The following is a 25,618-nucleotide window of genomic DNA, read 5'->3' as shown; positions in this document are numbered from 1 at the left end:
GAAATTTGGTATGAAGCAAACTTGAGCTGCAAAGAAGACTATTTTTGTTACCGTAACACCTGACGACCTGATTAAAAAATTTAAAACTCTAATATAAAAAAAACCATTGATAAATAAGGCATATTTCTCAATACAAGATTATATTGAAGATAAAAAAGCGTGGATTTAGTATTTATTGACTTCTAGGCAGGATATAAAAATTTATTGACCTAATCTGAAATTAAAAAGGTGGAAAAGATATTACCTACTGAGTTTCTTGTCTGTTCTTCTCGGTATAATCTACTTTCGGAACCGGTATACTTGAATAAAGAATATTATGATTTTGATTTTGAACAACCCTTTAAACGCGAAGCCGTGTGTATAGTGAACTAGTAGTTTAATATCATTCTAATTTTTGTTACGATTATTTCAAGTAACTATATTTACCGTGACTCCTGAATTTATTTCTGAAGATTGAGACTTCAGAAATAAATTATATAAATAGCATGATTCGTTTTATTTTTTATTGTATTATTAAGTTACTTATCCATTGTTCTGATTATTATGATGATGTATTTTTTTTTTTTAACTGATTTATACTATAACAGTGATGATAATATGTAACAAACTTAAATTAACACTTTTTTCAATTTGTTTATGACTTTTTGTTACTTTTAATTTATGAATCTGGAAATGTTGCGTACACTTGTAATATGTATATATTATATATTTTAAAGTTATGTTAATTAATTTGTGTGTATACTGTTTTGTATGTATGATTTTACAAATAAATAAATATTTGTATGTACCTATAATACATACCAGGGGGTTTGCTTTTGGTATGTGTATGGTCTTTTCTTGAAGATTCCCAAGTCGGTTCGAAAAAGCCGCCGGCGAAAGCCGATTCTTCAAAGTGGTTGTGTGAGGCAGAAAATGCCTTAAAAATTGAGCTGTAGTGGATTTTCAGACATCAAGATGGTGCGGAAGACATTTAGAATTCTGACGAGATGTCTGAGGGTGAAATTCAATCGCCGGGATTAACCAAACAATTATTCGGAACATTCCCCGTGAAAAATGCGGTAGAAGATGCAGAGTGACCCAACATCTCTGCGTAAAGCCAAAAGATCGAGATGGTCGGAAGAGTGTGATCGTCGATAAATCAAGTTGCCTTGCGTCGAATGCGGTTAAATTGAATCCAGTAGCTTTGATTTAAAGCTGTTTTGGTTTTATTATCGCGAGATATATTTATTCAATATATTATACAGTTATACAACAAAATATTACGTTGTAAAGTTAAACTTAGAAAAATTTATTTATAAAGTCTCTTATTTTTAGTAATCAGATATCTGAGTAAGATAAAAAAGGTTAATTTTGAGACCTATTAACTCAGATCAATTTATTTTTCTTTGTCTATTACAAGAGTTAGAAAGACACTCATTTAACTTCTTAAACACGGTATGTTATAATATATCTAATATATTAGCCGCATTAATCATGGTAAATAAAAGGGTCTATTAGGTAAGCAGTTTATCACTTGGCAACGAACGAATCGAGCGCGTTAAGTCTCCAAGATTCGAACAATTGTGAAGAAGATTCGTGCCCGCACTCGTTTGTGGTACGTGCAGCGCTTAGTGAGTGTAATTCGAGTGTTTTTATAATATACGATGGTACTGTCGTGTCGCTATGTCGTACGAACTATTAATACTGCTGTTTTTTTATAATTAACTTATCTTTTCACGTGAATTTTCTTTGAACGCACTTTAAGCGTAGTCAAATTATAAGGTCGATTTAAGTGTAAGATTTTAATGTTCGTATAATTTTTTACAAATTTCCGATAATTATATACTTAATTTATCGGTATAGATCTTCTAACTATCAAACGTCACTAAATTGAACAATAATTAAAAATCAGTAAAGTTTTTTTTTATAATTACCGTGACAAGTATGTAACATAAAAGTTATTCCCCTATGGAGCAGCAATGTTAGATTTAAATCTGTATCTTTCGTCTATCCGCTAAAGTTTCTTGGGCAAAAGCCTCCAGTACATTTGTGGGAACGGTTTGAAACTTTGAAAACCAAACACCTTTCCAATGTAGGTTTATGTGAAAAATCTTTCCACATAATCCGGAACATGTAGTTTTCTCCCCGACGCGATCGTTGTCCTTCATTGCGGAGCACGAGATAAAAAAAGGTGCGTGTGCGTAATAAAAATTGTTAATTAGCATGTAATTAATTGTAACAGAATAATAATAATTTACTTATTAATAATTAAATAATAATTATTATTGTGATTACTATTATTACAATATTAGTGTAATCTCAGTTGGTCCCTCAAGGATCAATTCTTGGACCTTTTCTATTCCTCATATACATAAATGACTTGCCCTTGAGTTTTTTAGCCTTATGTTGATAGCAAGTTGCAACGGGTCCCCATATAAGCGATTGGCGAGTAGACTAAGCTGTGCGGTTTATGCAGTCTAAAAAAATTGATTATTTAATTATACGACTTGCTTAGTGTATTTCAGTTACTTTCACAGTATAATGTCTCACGGTATTATGTTTTGGGGCATCCATACGATATTTATGCTGCTTGATATATATTATGTATGTATGAAAAAATACTTATGATTTTGTGAGAAAATGTGATACTCATAGGATCGGTACAAGGAACAAACACAAACTTGTTGATTCTGTTACTCGACTGAGACAACAGGTACCGTTCTACAACAGGATCCCAGAAATCGTTAATTGCTTGGTTGTTATTGGTGTAGTGGTTGTAATTCGAAAATGGCTTGGTTGCCAAATTAAAAAAAAATGTTAAAGAACGCTTGCGTGTGAAATGTGTAAGTATACAATTAGTGAGTTCACAGTTGCTGAAGGTGTGTACCTTGGGAATGAAACAATCGCAACTTTTTTTTTCATATTGAATATTAGTAAATAATCTCAAATCGACAAAAAGAACAGCTAAGTTTCTTTCGCCGGTTCTTCTCAGGTCGGGATATTGTCTTTTCTAAACTGGTGGTAGTGTTTGGTTTGATATTAATCAATATGAAGGTGTAATAATACTTCTATATTTAATTAAGGAATTTTACTTGATTTGATTTTTTCTTTTTCAGCATTACTATTTATAACACCAATTTTCAAATTTAAACAATCACAATTAAAATTTGTAAAAATAAATAATTTAAAATACGATAAAGAGCGAATTTTTTTTTCGATAGACTTGACTTTTCATTAAGATTTTTTGTCCATCAGTGTAAAATGTTTGTTATTTTTAATAATTAGTTTTAAACATTATAATTTATTTTTATTTGATATTTATATAATCATTTTACGATATATCGTAAGCGTTAAAACGCTCGAGCCACTTCAAGCCCCGCAAACTCACCTTACTGAAGTGTCCCGACGATTGTCCCGGATTTATCCCTCCACAAATACGGATTTACTTAAGTTCCCCGGCTCTGTTCGGTAGACTGTTGTAATCGCATCAATTACTTATCAGGTGTTTGTTGTTTTAGAAAATACCCTATTTTTGGGTAAATTAAACAACCTTTTATATAAAAGCGCAGCATAATAATCGTTACAGAATATTTCTGTGGAGCAATATTTAGCAGATTCGTTTTGTGCAACGCTAGTACCGAATTTTGTAATTATTATAAAATAATGTTTTTATTTTTTTCATTATTCTTTACTTAGTGGTTTTTAGTTGTACTTGTATCAAACTGAGAAGGAAAATATTGCTCTGAGTACTTCTCTTATAAAAGATAATATTTTATAAAAGAATGCTCGAACGAAAAAAATATTTCACGTCATCCCGCTTTAGAAAAACAACATTTCCAATCGTCTATTGATTGCACAACATTTAAGGCTCATTATACATGAAAATCGACGGAAAGGCGAGCCAGCGCGCTAAATTTAAATTTCCGTACCTTGATACGAGCGAGACAGCGATATATCCAACTAGTGCGGATTTGATAAGTGCAAAGGGGATAAAAAATATCATTACAAATGTAAAAATGTGACGATTCTGGCTACTTACATATTTTGAATCATCAAAAGAAATCGCTGGTAGCTGAATAATTCTGAATTGAAAATACGCTTTACGAACGCCTTTTGTACAATCAATATTCAATGTTTGGCAGTAGTGCTCGTTTGAATTTACGATAGATTATTTGGAATTTCAAATTTATGCTGGTCTGCGGGAATATGAAAGAAAAACGTGAAATTTTTGATCTAAGACGGTTTCTTTGAGTAAATCGCTATTATAGGAATTGCAGAAAAGACTAACCTAACCAAAAAGGAAATTACCTTTGTGTTATTTTCGTCTACTTATACTATAAAGAGTTAAAATTTGTTAGTTTGTAGGTAGGGGGTAAACTCTAGAACTAAAGATCCAATTCTAAAAAAGACACACAACCACACTGGTAGAAAAAAAAACAAATTTTCAATAACGTATTGTCGATATTCGATATTTCTTACAGTACCAATGAAATCAAAATCATTTTATTTTATTCATTTAAGCAAAAAAGTACTTTTAAATCATCATATTACAGTTTTAAATTAAATGTAAATCTACCACCGGATCAGAAAGTAGCTTATACTGAGACGAACCGACAAGAAACTCAGTAGTTACTATTTCCCACCATTTTAATTACACAATATGTCAGTAAGGTACAGTTAAATTTTTATTGCCTGCCTACCAAGTTCACGCTTTTTTATCTTTAATATCTCGTAATCGAGTAACATGCCTTATCGATAAATATAAATTTATAAATGTTTTTTTGACATTAGCTTTAATTTTTTTAATTAATTGAGTACTAGTTAAAAATAACTGTGGAATCTTATTGTAGAAACGAATACCGTGCTCCAGGAAGGATGTATTAACTTTGCGAAGTCGGAAACTAGGCGTTATTAGTTTACCTCTCCTCCTCGTTTTCGCAATTTTCACCGTCTCTTTCAAAAATATCTATATTGTAATATTGTTGTAAACATATTGTCAAGGAATTATAAGAATACTCACTTTATTAATACATCACGAAGGGAGTCTCGAGCTCCATTATTATGTATAGACCGGACTCGAGTTAGTCTTTTTTATACAAATAGAATTGACATTGGCACTGCTGGTGGTGACTATTTGTAACATTAACATTTTAAAAATGTTTTGTTTACAATTGACAAATTTTCATGATTGTCATCAGTATTATTCATCTTAAAGATTATAATTTAAATTATACTACATTCGATTAAGCACTTTTGAATGATCATTTTATATGATTAAACAAATGGGGATTCATGTTCGGATTATTGGTTCACATTTTTTAAGATGACTCAAGTTCCCTGTATTTGTAAGAAATGTTAAAAAAAAATGTTTACCCCTAAAAGACACTATTTTTCGCGTGCAACGATAGTCTGGGTACAATCCCCTTGCTGCCGACAGCTAGTATCGAAATATTTGGCATCGTTATTTAGAGCGTAGTTCCGCGGTCCATTGGAAGGTAAAGCCAAATTTGCATCTAAAAAGCTTGGTATGTTCGGCAAGGCAAAACAGTACTTTATGTTAATTCATCGCCTAAAGCTGTACAGCTCTCACTTCTGGGCAGGTGCTCCCCAATACCAGCGTCTTCCATTTGACCATATTCAACGTAGAGCGGCTCGAATCACCGATCAAACCATTTCCAATCTGCTTGATCCTTTGACTTTTCGTAGAGATGTTGGATCAATTCCAAGTTTCCGGAAATCCCGAACTGTATGATTTTTAGGCGTTATATGCCTTGCATAACCACTTTATGAAACCAAGCTTGTTTGCCGCTTTTGCCATAAAAATATCCCTCAAATTAAGAGTTTTGTGTTAGGAGTAGGCACGTCAATAACCTACGGACTAAGACTCGGACATAGGAATTTTTCATTACTTCTTTCACGTCTAAAGAGAAGAACCGACAAGAGATTTAACTAATATTTCTTATTACTCATATATACTTGCAATTGATTTGCTATTTGTTTATTTTACTTGTAAAATAGTGAAACTATTTTATTTTATTATAATTTAATGTCCTGATAATAATAATATTTACAGACATTTGATAAGTATATGACAGTATATAAATGTTTCTGTGTTGATATGGAAATATAAAAATATCATAAAATGGTTTGAAAGTATAAAATAGCAACTGACCCTCTTATTAAAAGGTTGTTATGGACCAATAGTCTGAAATTGGTGCTGGTGAAGCAATTTTTAAAAACATTCCTCAAACATTGAAAATACAAAACAAGATTAAGAAAGTTTATTTCAACGGTCAATATTAACTACAACGAAGAAATAAAATTACTATAATTAAAGTCTTTTAGTCTCAATGAAAAAGCTTTATATATTTTTTACAAATCCAAATACAATTTCTTAGGAAACAAAAAGTAAGTCAGTGATGGTGGTGCCATCTGAGGATTCTTATAGTAATGTTCTCATATTACCTTTCCTGTACAAGTAGCTCTATCTGTGATATAAACAAAGATACTGCATGACAACAAATCCCGATCAAAATAAAGATGGCGCCCATAGCTTATGTCGCCATCTGTTGATGACATTCGATACAAACTATTTAGAATTAAAGATATAAATACATGTATAAAACGCCACCTAGCGGTATAAATGGGAGTTATATCAAAAGCTTGAAGTTACGCTAAGCTTTAGTTGTAAGTTTGGGCGTGCTTTCATTTTAAGATTTGCAAGAGCTCACTGTTCGAGCTTTACCGCTAGATGGAGTTAGAAGTTCATGAATTGTGCTATGATTTTGTTTAAATTGTTTTAATAGTAAACAATAAAGTCGCTATCTTAAATTACCTAGTATAAAAAATGACTAGGATTTAACCTAACGTTCGAAAAAATTTCAAATACTTTCAATAATAAATTTCATAAAATCATTTATGAAATTTATTTAATGATATATACAATAATGTCTCATTTCTACAATCTAGAATTTTAATAATAGCTGTTCAATAATTTTCTCTGTGAATTTTTTTACACCCCGAATGCGAAGCTACGTGATAGAGTCCTTACTAGCGTAGTAGAAAATTGTATTATTTTATTGACCTTAGTAAATGTTTTTATACGTTATTCTAGTTGTATTTAAAAGGTTAATTGCCTTCAATCTATACAGTAAAAGTGCTCACAACAATTTAAAAAAAAGAAATGCTTTATCATTCCGGACTTGATATAGGTAGTTACCGGTTTTAAAGGTTGCTATATGATCTTTTTATCCTTTAAATAATGGTTTTAACAAACTATTAATACCGCTAAATACATAATTATATATGTAGCTAGACAAGCTCTACTTTTTTTTTTATTTTAAGATAGGCTTAATGATATTCTTAATTCAAAAATAACTTTTCGAATGAAACTCTATGAACGTCGAGGAAACGGTGAGTCGTTAATTAAAACCAGAAAGCTTCTTAATTACGACACCATATCGGGCACTTCCCATGTACGTCACACGCCATCGAATATCACACATGGAAACACCATGGATTGAGAATGAATCAGTAGTCGGCAGTATTCATCTAGACGTGATAGGGGATGCACGTCTCGCCCCTTAGTGACATCGATATTACGCGCCGAAAAAATATATTTGTAATGTTCTTTATGTTAGTGAATTCGTGTGGTTAAGTGCAGTTTTAGTGATGTGTGGTTATGTGCTTTGGATTATATTACTCGTGAGCTTCTCTGTTGGAAAAGTCAGAAATGGAGGTGAGTTTATTTTTAATTTTAACATTTAATAAATATAACTTTAATGACAGTTTAATAGGGATGACATTCAATTGATTGAAATAGAAAAAAATCTAAACATAATAAGCGCTGTATTTATTTCTATTTTGAGATTATAAATCGTATAAATGTGTTTATTGTGATATGACATACATATCCATTACTGGGTTATAATATAATTAAAATTAAAATTCATAACCAAAGCGTTCAATGTACATTTTACAATTATTATTATCATAATTAAATCGACCCTGTCCACAGACGTTTTTAACAGTGTTTATAATTTAATGATGATAAACAACATGTTATTATTAAATAAGAAGGCAATATAAATACACTTTTCTCATTATATAAACACTTCTATTCATAAATCTATATATACATGTTATATATTCGATTCAATTCATTTATTTATTGCAGATAGTATATACAAAACATTTAGCACAACAATCCGCCATGGTGCGGTGCGGTATTAAACGAAATTTTAATATTATTAACAATAATAATACAATAGATTAATTACAATGAGATTAAAATTAAAATAATTTCATTTGTAACCGAATAATTGTAGACCATATTCGCATATTATCACAATACAGAAATTATCAAAACATATTTGTATATTTTATGTTCGTGATTTACATTTAATTTTATTTAAATACAAATTTTGAAACATGAAACTAATTTTCCGAGTCATGTAACTCCCTTGCTTTTTGAATAACCATGCGATCTCTTGGGACCGTTCTAACTCAAATTACTTTTAAACTAAGTTACTTATTGATATATCTTGCAGCTTCCTTTTAGTTTGACATCATCTGTGCCATACACGTCATTAGAAATGTTAGATAACTTTAAAGGAGCGTTTGATAGTCAACTTCTTTTTTATCTATTTAAATAATATTACTTTCCAAAGCGAAAACCACAGGCTTATATCTGATCATAATCGAAGTTTTGCATCTATGAATGAAGGTTTGTATGAATATTTGGATCCGTTAAGCGGAGAAGAAAAACATCATGAGAAATTTGCTTTTGTCGAATTAAATATAGTTGATAGTGCTTTGTGCAAACCCACCTGGGTAGGCACCTACTCATCAGATGTTCTGTCGCCAAACAGCTATAGTTAGTATGTGTTGTGTGTGTTCGGTTTGGAGGGTGATTGAGCCAGTGTAAGTAAAGGCACAGGGATCGTAGTTTCCAAGGTGTGTTGCGTATTATTATAAGGGATGATTAATGTTCTTTACATTTAAAAAAAACTGACAAACGTGTATCCATCAGCCTGTCCTGGAGCAGCTTGGTGGAACGCGCTCTAAATCTTTTCCTTAAGTGGACGTCATTGCTCCGTACCATTAATCGGTTACTTACGTTTGTTGCTATTGCATGTGAAACATTTTTAATTTGATTAATTACCCTTCCTTATGTTACAAACCATAATACTATTGGCTTACACGATATTAGACCTTAGATTATACTTTAATTGCTGAACATATGTTACAATTGTAGTAATATTCTATTATATAATAATGCACATAGCTAAATGTACTATACTCTTAATATATTAATAATGATTACTATATTTGAAATGTTCTCAATGTTAAGCACATATGTTTGAAAATGACATTTATTAAAAACCTGGTATTGGCTAGTTTTGTTTGTAATTTTATGATTTTTTTTTTACTGGATAAATAAATAAACCCCTAATGACTTACAGTGAAAATATACATAACGAAACAGAAATGGAAATTATTTCAATATACATATATGTATATACGTACATCGAGCTTATGGAAATGCCCGTTTGTTTGTTTGCGCCATTTACAGTTTTAACTACTTCCATTATATCTTTATGAACTCGCGTAAATACTACCTTTTGTTATTTCTACATAAAGGTATAATATTGCGATGTAGCTATTCTTTAATAATTCTCTTTCGAAATACCTCCTGCAGCTCATTCAACAATTAAAATTCCTACGATTCGTGATTGATTGACTCGATGCTAACATGACACTTTCCTTCCAGGTACCGAGCAAACGACGGAAAAAGAAACGCGTCCTGAGTACATACACCCGGACGGTTTACTAAACTTCGATCCGTATTTATCAGACTTCAAGCCAGTCGTCGAAGAAGACGACTACATTCCTCTACCAGAGAACGACGAGACAATAGACGGCCTGCCAATATTCCTAATAGAACCAAAGAATTCATACGTATTACGCATCAAACCAGCCACGTTACTATGCAGAGCCGCCAACGCTTTGCAAGTTTTCTTCAAATGTAATGACGTTAGAACAGACAAAACCGTACAGTTGGAACATGTTGATCCACAGAACGGCGTAAGGGTTGTAGAGGCTGAATTAAACGTGACTAGAAATGAATTAGATGAATACTTTGGGGGTAGATACAGCTGTGAATGCTACGCTTGGAATAGCAAGGGCAGGATACGTAGTCAGGGAGTTTTTATAGAATTTGCATGTAAGTATGTTTTAGTTATTTTGCCTCTTTGTATATTTAATTATGAGTTAAATTAACACTTTATTTATAATGTTACATAATCTTTAATGTATACTATATAAATGTACAGACTTATTTTTGTTAAATCATATAAAATATATATATACATAAAACTTATACAAGAATAAAACTGTGTTTCGGAGAAAGTTTTAGTTTATAATATTTTTTATGTTAGGCTTCGCTTCACAATTTCACTCGCTTTAAATTTAGACTATTGTGACAAGTAAGAATTTCAGAATTTCAATGATATTATTTTAAATATCATAATGTTTCTTTTTAAGAATTCAGCAACCTACTCAATAATTAGTTTTTTTTAAAGAGAGAGTTAGCAATAATCATATAAAACGTTACTGATTAACATGACTTTTTTATAACTTCGTCAATATAGACAATGGATTTTAGTATCGATAATAATCCAATTGGTTTAGCGGTTACTGCAACTGACTTCATTGACCGCTGGTTCAATAATTGCTTATGATGAATATTTGTATAGACTTAATGTTCTGTCATGGATTACAACTACAAGTACAACTTGTTAACTATAAAGTCTGCCTCGTTGGTTTAGTGATGACATAGTTCAAAAAATTCTTACCAGCAGCCCTAAGTTTAGAAGTGTGTACACTCTCGTATTTCGGTAAGTATGTAAAACCGTTGGTACTCAACTCAACTTTTTGCGGCCGTGTCGGACTTGTCATCAAACACAATTATGACAATGAGAGAACGAAGTACACCTTTGTTTTCGTAACCTGTGCACTATTAAATAGCCTATGTAGTTAATAGCAAATCACCTTTGAAATTTCGAAATAAAAATATGTCTTGTAAATATCACAATGTCTATGTACAACTGCTGTGTTAAAAATTTCTTTTAAGGATAAGGTTTTTGTGTTTCACGACGCTGCTTCAATGTCTAAACATGTCTAAAGTGTAACTACTGAGTTTCTTGCCGGTTCTTCTCTCTAGAATCTACATTTCGAACCGGTGGTAGCTTCACATTTAATTCTACACTGTGACGTGACGATTCAAAAGTGCTTTTATGAGCCTACTTGAATAAGGAATATTTTGTTTTTAATTTTTTGAGTAGATTCTCATACGACACGTGAAGGTTACCTCACGATGGATGAACATTTATATAATATTATAAATGGGAAATCAACTTTGTCTGAACACTGAACCGAATATGGTCAAATTCGGTAGGTACTCGTATGTAGCAAGTTTGAATTGCAAGGAATGATATATGCATATAACTTGACGACCAATCCCTTAAACACGAGCAAAGCCGTGGCCAATAACTATTGAATTAAAATCAGAATATAAGTTCATTAAAATTCAGTGGTATTCACCCGTTTTTGAATTTATGTATTCTAACAAAAGGACGGCTCGGCACTCTTTTAAAAAAACTACATATTTATATATACAAACAAAAAACAATCTGCCATTAAAAATCTATATCAATATTCTAAACTTGTAAGGGCAGGTAGCTGAGATAAAAAAAAATGGTTTATAATTAGCGTTTTCGCTTTTGTTGTTTTCGGTGTGTTGAGTAAAATCGTTAGCATTAAAATATTCTGTTAGTCACGCGTCATTTAACTATAACGATTCTTTTGTAGCCATCTGCAGGTCCTTTTTTATTTACTCACCGCCTTTCCCACAAAGTTCGTGTAATAAATCAATACACAGTTAATGATACTAAGCACATATTTCGGTAGTTTATCAAGTCTTATTGTAGTTTAAAAAAAAATTTTGAAGTATGTGTTGTAGGAAGCTTTTAATATGGGCGGGTATCACTACATACATCATCTATTTAAATAGATAGATTAGGATGGAACTCAAATTGATAGTTATCTATATCTATTTTTTACGAATGGGAAATATATAGAATCCAGGTACTGTTTACACATAACTTCTTCATTTACCGTCTTACCCATTAAAATCTCTGTTTCCTTCTCGGATCGAAGGTTATGGAATCATTGTGTTAACAATACTTTTTATCCTGAGAAGTTGAGGAGATTATCAGATCTATCTTTCTGTACTATTAAAATGGTCTATATAAAAAATGGTGTCTCAGGCGTCCAGTTATACAATATATAGAATAACACAGACAATTGTAGTATACGCGTATAGAAATAGTCGCCCCACTCGAGTGAACGACAGATCATTTTTAAATGTCGACGTTGAGCTCTTTATACACTGTTGTTTTATAATTGCGTCTTTTTTACATTTCCGTACATTCTTATTTCCGTTATCTCGTCACATATATTTTTTATTTGAATTTTTATCACTTTTATACCTAATAATATTTGCGATTCAACTTTTATAATTTTAATAGTTGAAATAAATCTTTTATTGATCAATCCAAAAATGAAATCATATTTTTAACAATCAAGATATGTAACAAAATTAATTTTATAGCTTCTTAACACGAAAAATATATTTAAATTATACGTTTTACGTATAAGATTGTTCGTTGTATTTAATAAAATAATTGTGATTTTTAACAAAAACTGTTTGCTGCTGTTTATTAATTATTATTATCAATCAACTATTAAAATAAACGTTTCGACGTTTATTTCAAGTTTAATCAAAACCGTAGTGCGAATTAGGCTTCGCTATCTCTTATATGGAGCGGGATTCCAAGCGTAGCTTCTTAGAGATGATTAGAACCTTTAAGGGCGTCTCAGACTACGCGGCACTTATTAATTTATTGTACAGATTAATAAGTTTCTTATTTTTTAGGGATGTATTCATATAATCCAAATTAAAATCTAAATATAAATATTCTGTATTCAAAGATCCTCATAAAAGCACATTTGTATCGTCCTGTTACAAGTTTTGAAATAAATGAAAAAGATACCAGTTCGGAGAGGAGATTCAACCGCGAAGACCCGGAAAGAATCTCAATTGTTAATCTTTTCCACCATTCCAATTGCAGAGTATGTCAATAAGGTAAATCAACAAATACTAAGGAATTGCTTTTTATCATTCATATAAACTTGTATTAAGTAATTAGTATTTATCAATGTTATTTTGACACGAACTTTAAAGTTTTGATAGGCCAAGATAAAAATAAACTGTGGATATATGTATACAACCACCACTAACCCGTAAAGTATTATTGTTGAATAAGTTCTGAATCTTCTCTTTAAATGTAGAAGGACTTTGAACTGGGCTGTATTTGACATTACAAATTATAAATACATCCACATAAACAGCCTGTAAATGCCCCACTGCTAGGTTTAAGCTTGCTCTCCCTTTGCTAGGTTGAAGTTTGGAGGTTATTCCACCGAATAGCGTTCTAATGTAGGTTGGTTCACATTGGGACATTTCGGTTTTCTCAAAACTTTACCCATCTGTAATATTACGATGATTTTTTGTTTTTTGTCCTCGCTCACTTCGTGAAGATTAAAATACGAACCGTATTTACCTTTTGTTTGGCCAAATTCAGCCGTCAGTCGAATTACGAGTACCTGCCAGTTTTTAAGTCTTTATATATATAAAGATTGAATTGTAATAAATAAATTTAGATGTCGGTCGAATATTTTTGGTTAAGTCGTATACCTACTTATCTAATATATATTTTTAAATATTTAAATAAAGTTGAAGATGCAACCGTGAGAACTCGGGTTCAAATTTTTATATAAAAAAAAATATCTTTTCCAAATTCTAATAACACATAGCTTGATACATATCTATAACACAATGCGACCAAATGTAATTCATGAAAGTCATACAAAATGAATCTTACAAAATGTAATGATTATAATCTCTTCTTAAATTTCAACCATTATTTAAAAGACAGCTGCCGTTTTGAATATGCTACCGTTATATTCTATATGTAAATGTCGCTCTTATGAGTGTGAACTTAGGGGCTTTAATCCTGTAATCATTTTACAATGGTAAGTAACTCGACGCTTTACCATTATCCCGATTAAAAACTGGATAGGTTAAACCGTTAATACGAAATCTTTACAAGATCACACAATTCATGATACGGGTATTACGGGGATAACTTGGTTTGAAGTACAGATAGCGAGAGATATCTTAACGAATATTTCTATATACATATATGTATATATTAAAATATATATATCACCATGTCTTATAATTATCTTAATTACAATAAAACATTTATTGTAATTAAGATAAATTATAAGTATGTATAATTAGGAAATTACAACGAAATATCGAGTGAGCAGTTAAATATGTATATATATACCTAATAAGTATGTTCAACAACGCTCTTAATTAAATAATTAATAATTGTATAAAATAGAACAGATAAATATATAACACGTTTTTTCATTTAAGTAAATAGTTTAAATTGAATTTGGATTATTCGCGCCTGTCCATATTTTTATTATCTTTTTTTTCAATTTTTTTTAACCTAATCCTAGTTAATGAACCGTGTATCTAAAGTAGGAATATTTAAATTGGTTTCAAATTGTCAAAATAAATTAACTATATTTAAAAAATATTAATATCGGTTATTTAAAAATTTTTATTAAAAAATAAAAATCGATAAGAAATCTTTAATTTTATTGTTCAAAAATCAAACAAAATAATGATCGCATGTATATTAAAAAATGACTGTAAATTAACTTTTTTATAAGTGAAGATGCTAAAACTTTTACACCTAACTGTACTTGTACCAGAGCCGGTAACCGGTCGTGCAAGTTTTTTGCAGTCTAGACAGGAATACACTATACAAGCAAACGATCGTGGTTTTGTCCGGAATCCATAAAGAAATTCACTGTTAACATCCCATAGAGGAAGCGACTACGTTATTTATTATGTAATAAATTTATACTTTATTCAGAATACCTTGCCTTTAAAATGTTTACTTTTATGGGCATGGAGTTTTTACTGAGGTATCGAAAACATAGAAAATAGGATTCTTTTCTCGACTGTACGCATCAAAGTTACTTCACTTGGTCGTAGGTCTCTACGCAAGCTTGTCTAGGTAGGTACCACCCAGTACAGCAACAGCAATACTAAGTATTTTACAGTAATAGCAACATATATCGTATTGTTGTTCTTCGGTTTGAAGGGTTAATGAACTAGTGTAAATACAGGTACAGAGGACATAAAATTTTACCAAGGTTGGCGTCATATTGGCGATGGCGCTGGCGAAAGAATGGTTAATATTACTTACAGCTCCAATGTCTAGGAGCGTTGGTGACCTTCATCAAGTGACCCAAATATGAGACCATGTGTGAAAATGACCCCTACGGAGTCAGGACGGGCAGCTAGTTTATTTGTATATATGTATATAATTCTGTGTACTGTGTTCAACTCAAATTTAATTTCCTTTATTCAATATGGAAGCATTACATTGTATGTACATATGTATAGAAACTTTCACAAACAAGCGTTCCCTAAATTTTTTTTTTATTTGGCTACAGAAGCATTTTGAACGCTTTCTGGGATCCTGTATCCTGTGTCTATGTACCAACTATGACTGTTATAGTTCTGACATTAGTAATCAGAGAAGCGATTAGTTCAATCATATTGACATATTATTTAGCCGACACAAATAACATTAAACGTTTTAAGTAATCTGTAAAATAGATAGATAAATAAAGAATTATAGTAATAATACGTAATTTTGTCGATGGAACAAAAGGAGGTTCATAAAATTAAATAAATCGTACTTCAATTACGTCAATGACACAATTATTTTTTACACTAAATTTTATATAGTTTCCCTGTGGTTCTTTGTATAGGCCCACTGGGTTTAGCCATCGAGCGATGGGAGATTGAGTCAGTTTAAAACAGGCAGACAACACTTCTCGTTGTGCCAGTTTTTCTGATGTAGCAACACCAAACATCTGTTAAATTGCTAGTCCGCTTACCGAATAAGGATATAAACTTTAACAAGTGCAATTTTATATAAAACACAAGTAAAATTGATAGTCCTCAACTGCTAAGTAATCTTAGTAAAAAGAGTCAATTATCCACGTAAGCCCTTAACACCACTTCATCCTACTTTACGTGGAACTATGCTTGGAACGAGTTCCCCTATTCCAAGACCATGTAACCCCTCAATAATAACACGATTTTTGATTAGAAGAAAATTATGCAAATTGTGGGTTTCTTGCGTACTTGCTAACCCTTTACGAAGAGGTTAGTAAGAAATATTTTTTTACAAAAAAATATTAAGTGAAGCTACTGAGTTCGGAATGTAGATTCTATCGAGGACTGCCAAGAAACTCAATAGTTACTCTTTTCCAACATTTAAACTACAAAGTTATGTCAGTTAAATACAATTATATATATATATAAATACATAATATATTCTTCCTGGAAGCTATTTACTTAGCGCCACGCTTTTTTATCATCTATATACATATATTATTGTATTGAATAATGTACTTTTTTTATTTACTTTATTTTTTTTAACAATAGCATAATACATTCGTTTATAAATTTTACGTATGTATAGATATTGCGCCTTGAATAACAAACTAAGCGTATTTAAATATAAGTATAGAATATATGGGGGACAATTTAAAGTGTCGTAATTTTTAACGAGTGTTTTTCCCTGCATCTTACGCCCATGGCGCGGAACCATTAAGTGGAGGAAACATTGCTTCCGTTCGTTAATTCGAGCAGTGCTATTTGATGAATGCCTCCCACTTCTTGTTAGACTTTTAGGGGTTGTTCACTGTGAGTGACTTAATTCAAATGGGTTGTGTTTTGTGAATATATTTTTAGAAGTTTCTTGTTATTGATTGGTTTTGATATTTCGATGCAATTTTTTTGCATTAATTAGTATTTTATATTGAATTTAATGATACCTAATAATGTCGTTAGAAGCTGTTTCCAGAGTGCTAATCGTCATACATAAAATGTATGTACTAAAGAAACGTTGTTCTTATCAAATTCCTACAGCTAATTATACTGAACTGATTATTGTATTAAGTAAGTAAGTTAAGTAAATATTTAAGTTTTTTTACATTGGTTATTATTTTAAATCAATTTTGTGGGAATTTTAAAGAGCGACCTTTAGTACGAATTCGGTCATGTTCGAATACGAATTTCCACCAGCGTCCTTTCTGATCATTTTATTTCGGTTGCTTTGAAATAAATTCCTAGTTTTTATACATTTTCTGAAAGCTAAGTAAACGATTATGTTTTTAAAATAATCTGCAGAACAAGTTTCATAATGATTTTTTTTTGTTTTTCAGGCATATTTGAGGGAAAAAAATAAAAAAATATATTGAAATAATATCGTTTTCCGTCTCGCATTTTTAAATTTGGACCGATAATTATTGTTTAAATATTGAAAAATATCCAGTGTTTAATCGTTTTTATAAATCAGAAGAAAAAAATAGATTTCAATTGATACTTTTTTTTTAATACATTTTTGAAGTTGTATTTTTGACTTATTTTGAAAAAATCTAAAAAACGCGATAACTCAAAAATGGTTCACTTTTGCATCATGCATATAGGGGTTAAAATTATCGCAAATAGTCACTCTTATCACCTCCTAACGGGAATACGTCGAATTACCAATAACCCTGTGTACATATATCACATAGCAATATCATAAAAATAGAAATAATAAAAAATACGTAAAAACTCTTAAGGCGTCTTATAGACAGGACAGAGGTTCTTAGTTCGATACTGATTATGTCATAAACTTACATTCCTAATGAAGATAACTGATTTTACGATACGCAAACGGGACTAGTCACTTAAGAATAAACTATTAGGATAATATATATCTAATTTTCACAAGCGATATTATCTAAATTGTAAATCTCCTATACAGATATAAAGAAGCAATTCGCACATCAACCACAATCAATCACAGTAGAAGCTGGGCGCCAAGTCAGTTTTCGATGCAGTCCACCACCAGCTGCGCCGCCCGCCACCATTAAATGGATGAGGAATGGTGTTGCCATTGAAGCTCATGATGAAACTCTTGTATTACCAAAAGTCGGATTACAGGTTAGTACAGCTGGCGTATTTAAAGTCAAAGAAACAGGCTCCCATATTATTATTATTATTATATATATAAGTTATGTTTTTGAACTGTTTCAACGTGTCAATAGGTGGACTCAGTTGTGCCAAAATTAACCAAGACAGAAATATTTCAAATTGTTTCTTATAACAGAATATTAGTGATAAACGTTTGTGTAAGCCCGTTGAGTAGGTTCAAACTACACATCACTTGTTTCGGTTTGAAGGATGAGTGAGCCAGCGTAATTACAGGGTCAAGGGACATGACTTCTGAGTTACCAAAGTTGGAAGCACATTGGCGATTTTAGCTATATTTAATATTTTTTACAGTACCAATGTCTCTAGGAACTTATGATCACGTGTTCTCTTTACCAGGCTACCCATTATAAATAGAAACATTTGCTCAACTAAAGTACATATTTTTACGGACTTTTACTTCGGCAGATACTTCTACAACGAAATTTTTACATGGCAATCATTAAAAGTTATTTTTATTCAAATGAAGATTCAATCCATATATTGCTTTAACGTGAAACTTTGCTTCCAGTTTATATATAAACACAATTTGAATCAATATTAAGAAAAGTCTTTAAAATATCTCGGAAATTTTTATCGTTTATGACAGAAGAAGAATTTATTCTTGTAAGAAATTCTTCGAGAAGCATTAGTTTAATATGCAAACAATTTAAGATAAAATTGAAAATAGTAGCAAATATAAAGTGGATGATAAAAGATAGTCATTATATGAATTTTAACTGACAACTGCTGGTTCAGACCCAGTTAAAGCACTATTAAGTTTTGATTAATTTCATTTGTGTTCATAATTGTGGAAAATTCGGCATGTGTGTCTGCACCAACTTGAGATTCACCAGCGCGAGGCTAAATAAATAATAAATTCCTAAGATAAAAGAAGCCATTCAAAGGATGTTACTTTACTTTTCCATAAGATTGCTTTTACTTTTTATCGAATTTCAAATAATTTTACTAGCACAGTAGTTTCCAAGATAAAATGAAAAAAGTTTTGATAGTTTAGTTGATCTAGACATCTAGAGCAGCGCAGTGCGGTTAAGATTAAACAATCTGGTATCATTTTTGGATAACATCCAAGGCACCTGTAAGGAACCCGTTTAATGTTCTGAAGTGCCTTTCAGTATATAGTGATAAGCTCTCATGATATTTCGCACAAGGGTTATTTTTATGAAGTCGTTGGATCTATTTTTGTGTCTCTAAACGGTGAAACTACTGAACAGATCGAAAGATTCGCTTTTAAGTTACGTCCAAGGTGTGACGGCCTTTAAATATAATAAATTAGAGATGAAGTTATCGAATTATGTCACCTTTACAAACTTCATACTTAGATATTTTTTAGTCCAAAATATTAATTTGTATTTTTTAAAAGATGTAAATATATCTATACAATGCCTCTTTTTAAGTAATTACTAATATTAATATTTAGCGTTAAGCTTAAATGTAACTAAAACTAAACAATGATCACAATTTTTAATTATAAAGCCAGTAACTGTTAAATTACCAATTTAATAATAGATTTTAAATAATCATTACATATCAACACATTACGTCATATGGGTTGCACTGATTGTAGGACCTAGTATGGGCTAATATGATGCTAAGGATATATGATGTGAGGGTGGTGCCCATCCAGACGGATTAGCACAAAGCCCTACCATCAAGTGATTATTAAAACATCATTTCACAGATCTATTTACTTCTGCTCTCTTCTTCATGAGTAAATTGCTATCTGCGTGCATTAGTATGATTGTATGGCGCTCGTGTTCACAATATGTCTTAGTGTAGAGATAGCAAAAAAATATACAAATTAAATCATATTTGTTAAGTTAATTTTATTAAAAATGAATTAATAACGTGGAGCACCTCACTTTTGTGAGTGAATTTATCTGTAACATTGCCTTCAAATATGTGATAGCATATTTCTATTCATAGGACATGGCAAATTATTCATGCATCGCTGAAAACATCGCGGGCAAGCGAGAATCAGACATTGCTGTTTTATCTGTATACGGTAAGTCTTATACTGTAATTATAAAAAAAAAAAATATTATTTTCATGTAATATATAATACCTATGAACCAATACTTTTATTTTATTTAGTTAATGGTGGCTGGTCAGACTGGTCTCCTTGGGCCCCCTGCAGATGTGGGGTCCAGAGTAGTGGTAGACGAAGAACACGAACATGCACGATGCCTGCGCCAGCTAATGGCGGTGCCCCGTGTAGAGGACAGGGCTCCCAGAGCGATGATGATTGCTTGAGGTGTCAGAATGGTAAACAGTTTTATCACTATTATTTATTAAATTATACAGCTAGAATAAAATATGAATTATTTTTTGGCCCACTATGTTTCTTTTATATAAGAATTCTAAGGGCGATCCTCACCAGCAGCATTCGCCTGCAATGTAAAAATCTAAGATTCAATTTTGAGCATTCACCTGCAGTGAAGTTTTTTATTTTTGTTCTGTCCCGCTGATGTAATATATATATATATATATATGTCGGAGGAGCAGGATGTCGAACAGTTGGGTTCGGGGATTGATCCGACATTTCGAATTTTGGAAGAATCATAATAATATCAAAGGATTACAATAATTCACCTCGATTAAGAGCAAATGTGTTTGCAAGCAACCATCGCATTCGAATAGCTTGTCAAAACATAACGACTGGCGTTGCCATGACACTTACAACTCCATTCGGGGTGACCCGCTCTTAAAAGTAAATCAGCCATCAAACATTATTGCCAACTACTCGATTCATTAATTATCCAAATCAACAACAAAAGTAACCGCGCCCCGTTATATATATATATATATGCTTAACAATGCTCAATTCTTCTAATTACTTATATATTTAAGCGTCAATAGCGCAAAGGTCTAGGAGCCACCTAACGATGTAAAAAATCTCAGGATCGATACTTATCCCTTGGGATATTACCGTCCCCATTCCTAACACAAGCTTTAAGCTTAAATGGAGAGGTAAATAGGAATATTAGTAATACCTCATAATGGGGCATTTTTAAAATAAAAATGCTCGAACCAATACTGTTACAAACTTTTTATGAGGGATCGCCCTAATAAATGAATATGTCAAGGGCAAAACAAGTAAATTGTTTATTAAGTTTAATTGGCTATTATTAATATACTAGTCGACTGTCATATAATGTTTGTATGTATTAATATGTCTTACGTCTAGCACCTTAATAAATATTGGTAATCCGTTGTATACGAATCAGCTCATTTTACAAAAAAATTTAGGCAATCTCATTTTCATCATCTAAATTTACACACCTAAAATTTCTTTCAAGTTTACATGACGTTGACAAATGTTTTTGTTGAAAAAACTAACTTTGTAAATGAAATATGATAGATAAACTTATGTTGGTCTACTCAAACGATTTACCTATCAAAAAAATGATACGCATTAAAGCATTAAAAGCAAGAATTGCTAATGAATGAATTCTTCACTCAAAGGTGCATGGTCTCCATGGAGTGCATGGTCAGCGTGCAGTGAGGAGTGCGTCAGGGTACGGCGAAGACAGTGTTCCGGCACTTGTCCTGGCTCCACGTTGCAACATGCTGCTTGCGTGGACGGACTTTGTTCTGCCGGATTCAGTAAGTTCTATTTCATATTTACTAAAACAAATAAAATAACATTAATATGTTTTTATAAATATACTTTTTCACAGCAATGCGTAGGTGAATAAAGTTTAAATTCATTCCAAATATTGAGGTCTGCAGTCCCTTGTAGTTGTAAAGCAATCAAACCTCTAGGTCTACTCAATTAAAAGATATACCCAAAAGATGCAGTATCTTGTAAGAATGGGAAAATATCCGAAAACCCGTCGTTACATCAGTGTATATTTCAGTATTGTGTAGTACAATACTAAAATATATGAGTATATGTCATTACGGTACCGGCACGTTAGTGCGCGAGTTATCGGCTCGTACTTGTCCGTTGTTTTTTTAAATTTACACCAAGTCATTGACTAAATTTATAGTAAAGAAATAAATATACATAATGTTGGTTATATTAGTAGATATCTTCAGAAATGCTATTTCTAACCAAGTCCATGAACCCAAGTTTTTTCTATAAAGTTCCAATCCATTGTATAGACACTAATCATTATAGCGAACACAATCAATATTGCAAAAGATTGTGCAAAGTTTCTCAGCATTCAATATTTCTATAGATATTTTTTGCACATTTGTAATGAAGGCAAATATGGCTCCCATGCTTTAATAACAAAATGACAATCTTACTTTCTAATGAGATTCTTTCGAATCGATGAAGCATATATTTTTAATTGGCATATTTCTTTCTACAATCTTTTAATCAACTTTACATGCATATATAAATATATATTTAACTTGCATAAATTATTTTATTAAACCGGTTTTAACCAGTACACTGTTCTTTTTTAAATTTTGGCGTGGATCAAAGAAGTGTTTGTTTTTAATTATTTTTTTACTGGATGCCTTATTTATCTATATGATATTATAATTTATTATTTCAAATAAAATTAAGACTTATTTCATTTACTCTCGATGCCCCATTGTAGGCAATAGCCCGAAGGTATTAGTAAAAACAATAAAAAAAACCAGTTCGTGACACACTAATGAAATTCAAATTAACCAATTTAGCTTAAATCAGAACGATCATTGGTCGGCCACATCGGTTACGCAATCGACGACCAATGAGCGATCAGTTAAAAGCATCAGTAGTATCAGCGAATGCAGCAACTGAAACTTCAATTGCAACAAGATCGATTTACGCATATGACAAAGAAATGGCCTCCAGCTTAAGATAATAGGAGTTTATTATTTTAGGAATTTACAAAAACAACATAACTTTGTACGTCGGCATTGGGATCACGGTCGCCATGTTGGCTGCTGGAGCGGCGATCCTCTATGTATGGTGTAAATACAAAACTGTCCGACCTGGATATACTGCTGCTAGAACGGGTTTGTTGATATAAAGTCTATTATTGTGTCATTATAAGTCCTTTTTTTCTAATGTAACTATAGAGTTACAAAACTTCTTACAAAATAGAAGACATATTTCTATATATCTGCTGCATATTTCTTAAAGCTTTTTCAACCACATTTCATCCTTGGTCAGGTATACCAAAGTCCTACTCAGGTAGAGACAAAGGTAATGCAGCCCCAGACCTGACAAGAACTTGCAACGAGTACTGGATGAGACCAGATAACCATTACGATATGCCACAATTAAGGGACAGGTGAGTTATTTTGAAATCTAGAAAATGCAGCAAATCCTGGAACATGGTAGAAAGGCATATGAACAAGAATGGAACTTAAATTAGACGTTAAAATCAGCTAATAATCTTTCTAAGAATTGGTCAATAAAAATGACGATTTGCAAAACTTATTAGAGCACATTATAATTTTTTGGTTGGATGCTTTATTTTGAAAGGAAAATCTCTTGTTCCTTATTTGGAATTAATAAAAGCAAGTCTCTAAATGTGCCATTCCTGTGCTAGATCCTCCTGTGCCTTTAAGGAGTAGGTTTTTATGAACAGGGTCATCTGAGCTATTTAGAATGAATACGTATGAATATCAAATGCATTTAATTATAACGGAAACCACGTAAATGTCAATGATCAGTTAAATTTAGAGACGCATTTCAAAAAAAAAATTACCAAATATTTTTTCATCTTCTCCTCACAAAAAATTATCATGAAATCATTGCGTCGTTAATTCTTCATTTTATAATCTTTCAATTTCAAATAACTTAAGAACTAATAATTTTTTTTTTATATTTTATTAGCTACGCGTCTCCCTTCGGCAACAGAAGCAGACAACAGTCATCTGCAGGTAGCAACCACTATGAAATGAAACCATACAGCCCGTCGGGGGATTCCGCATCGAGCTGCTATACAAATTGTGAGTACTTCAATAATGTAACATAATGGTCTGAATTAAAATTGCTTCGGTAACCGAAAAAAAAAATATGAATTTATATATGTATTCGAATTAAGAAAGAAATGGAATTGCTCGTGCTACTTTATATTTATTTTTAAAAAATGAATTTACCTTTTATGATTCGAAATTTAATAATAAACTGAATATGACACTTTTATAAATTATATATTTATCTGTATATTTCAAATATTTAAAAATAGAATCTGAACATACGAGCTCTTATTGTAACGTATCTAATAAGTAATAACATAATATTAAATTCTCACAATAATTCGTAGCACGAACTATGACGTCGCGCTCGAGCGAATGTTCGTCCCAGCTCGCAGAGCTCGTGACGTCATCGTCTCACTCAAAGGTGGACGTGGCCGTTACTCTGCCGCCGGGCCCTTCAGACAACAGTTATAGAGACAAAATATGCTTAACCATTGTTAAATAAATTATTATTAATTATTACGGCAGCAATATGGCTTATTATATTTGTCCGATGCAGTTTTTGGTAGTTTTATGTTTTATGCAGCGCCATTTTGAAATTTCGAATAATATTCATTTGTTTCTTTTTTTTAATATTGTCAATTATAAACAAGCTAATATCAAGTTTTTTATACTTTTTAGTCATATATATTCAGTAGTCTAAATTACCATTTGCTTATCAAATCTTACGAAAAGTGACACTTACTTTAAACGTACTGGGATGGAAGACTTTTGGTATTTAGCCCGCTTCAAATCTCTTGATCTATTATAAGATAAATTGTTTATTATTTAGTATTAAATCAAATCTTATTTAAACAGACTTTAGCAGTAATATAAATAATTGTGGAATAGTGTTTTATTTACGGTAATTTTGTTAAATCACAGAATATATCCGAGTATATGTCATACTTATATCATCTTTAAAAGAGAATGCATTATACGAAATTAATTAAGTAGATATTATGTAAATAAGGACAATTGTGGGGTCATAAAAGTAGTCAGATGTAAGAAGGTTCCTTGTGAATTTTATAACGTGAATTTGCGCCTAAGCAAATGTATACTAAATATTGCTATGAACATCAAACATCAAGTTCTTTTGTCGTTTTTATATATATAAACTATATATTTTTTACATGCTTTATCTTGCACGCAACTGCCAAGGTATGTTTAAGAAACGAATATAAAATCGAGTTCTTAAGGATTCGGTTACAATGTAATTTGAATACTATAGGTAAACTGCCGTCGCTTTACTACCCTGATGGTCTGTGGAGCGCAGGGTTTAAGAAATAAAAATAATATAAGTCTATATAATCTAATGCCTAGTTAAATCTCAAGATGTCGTGTAGTTACGTCATATCGTGAGTGAGCGTGTCCGCCCCGCGTCCACAGACTGCCAAACTTACCGCAGTTTACCTATAATACAATAATTAGCTATCATCTAACTGATGTGATGACGGAAGTGGGTTGTGA

General features: G+C 31.5%; 1 protein-coding gene across 1 annotated transcript; it reads left to right on the top strand.

Moving 5' to 3' along the window:
- Positions 1-7,536: 7,536 nt before the first annotated feature.
- LOC113396428 (netrin receptor unc-5-like) lies at positions 7,537-24,903 on the top strand. Its single transcript, XM_026634359.2, has 10 exons — positions 7,537-7,717; positions 9,752-10,204; positions 18,015-18,193; positions 20,168-20,246; positions 20,336-20,506; positions 21,707-21,847; positions 23,063-23,197; positions 23,355-23,475; positions 24,024-24,139; positions 24,457-24,903. The coding sequence occupies exons 1-10, from the start codon at positions 7,651-7,653 to the stop codon at positions 24,612-24,614; spliced, it is 1,620 nt and encodes a 539-aa protein (XP_026490144.2). The 5' UTR covers positions 7,537-7,650; the 3' UTR covers positions 24,615-24,903.
- Positions 24,904-25,618: the final 715 nt, after the last annotated feature.

Source organism: Vanessa tameamea, chromosome 6, assembly GCF_037043105.1.
Source record: "Vanessa tameamea isolate UH-Manoa-2023 chromosome 6, ilVanTame1 primary haplotype, whole genome shotgun sequence".
Lineage (NCBI taxonomy): Eukaryota > Metazoa > Arthropoda > Insecta > Lepidoptera > Nymphalidae > Vanessa > Vanessa tameamea.
This window is presented reverse-complemented; position numbering and strand designations above follow the sequence as displayed.

Excerpts from the sequence above, each read along its gene's own strand:
- LOC113396428 (XM_026634359.2), top strand. The coding sequence starts at position 7,651 with ATGTGTGGTTATGTGCTTTGGATTATATTACTCGTGAGCTTCTCTGTT. Across the intron at positions 7,718-9,751 it reads TGGAAAAGTCAGAAATGGAG|GTACCGAGCAAACGACGGAA; the intron begins GTGAGTTTATTT and ends CTTTCCTTCCAG. Across the intron at positions 24,140-24,456 it reads ATCGAGCTGCTATACAAATT|CACGAACTATGACGTCGCGC; the intron begins GTGAGTACTTCA and ends AATAATTCGTAG.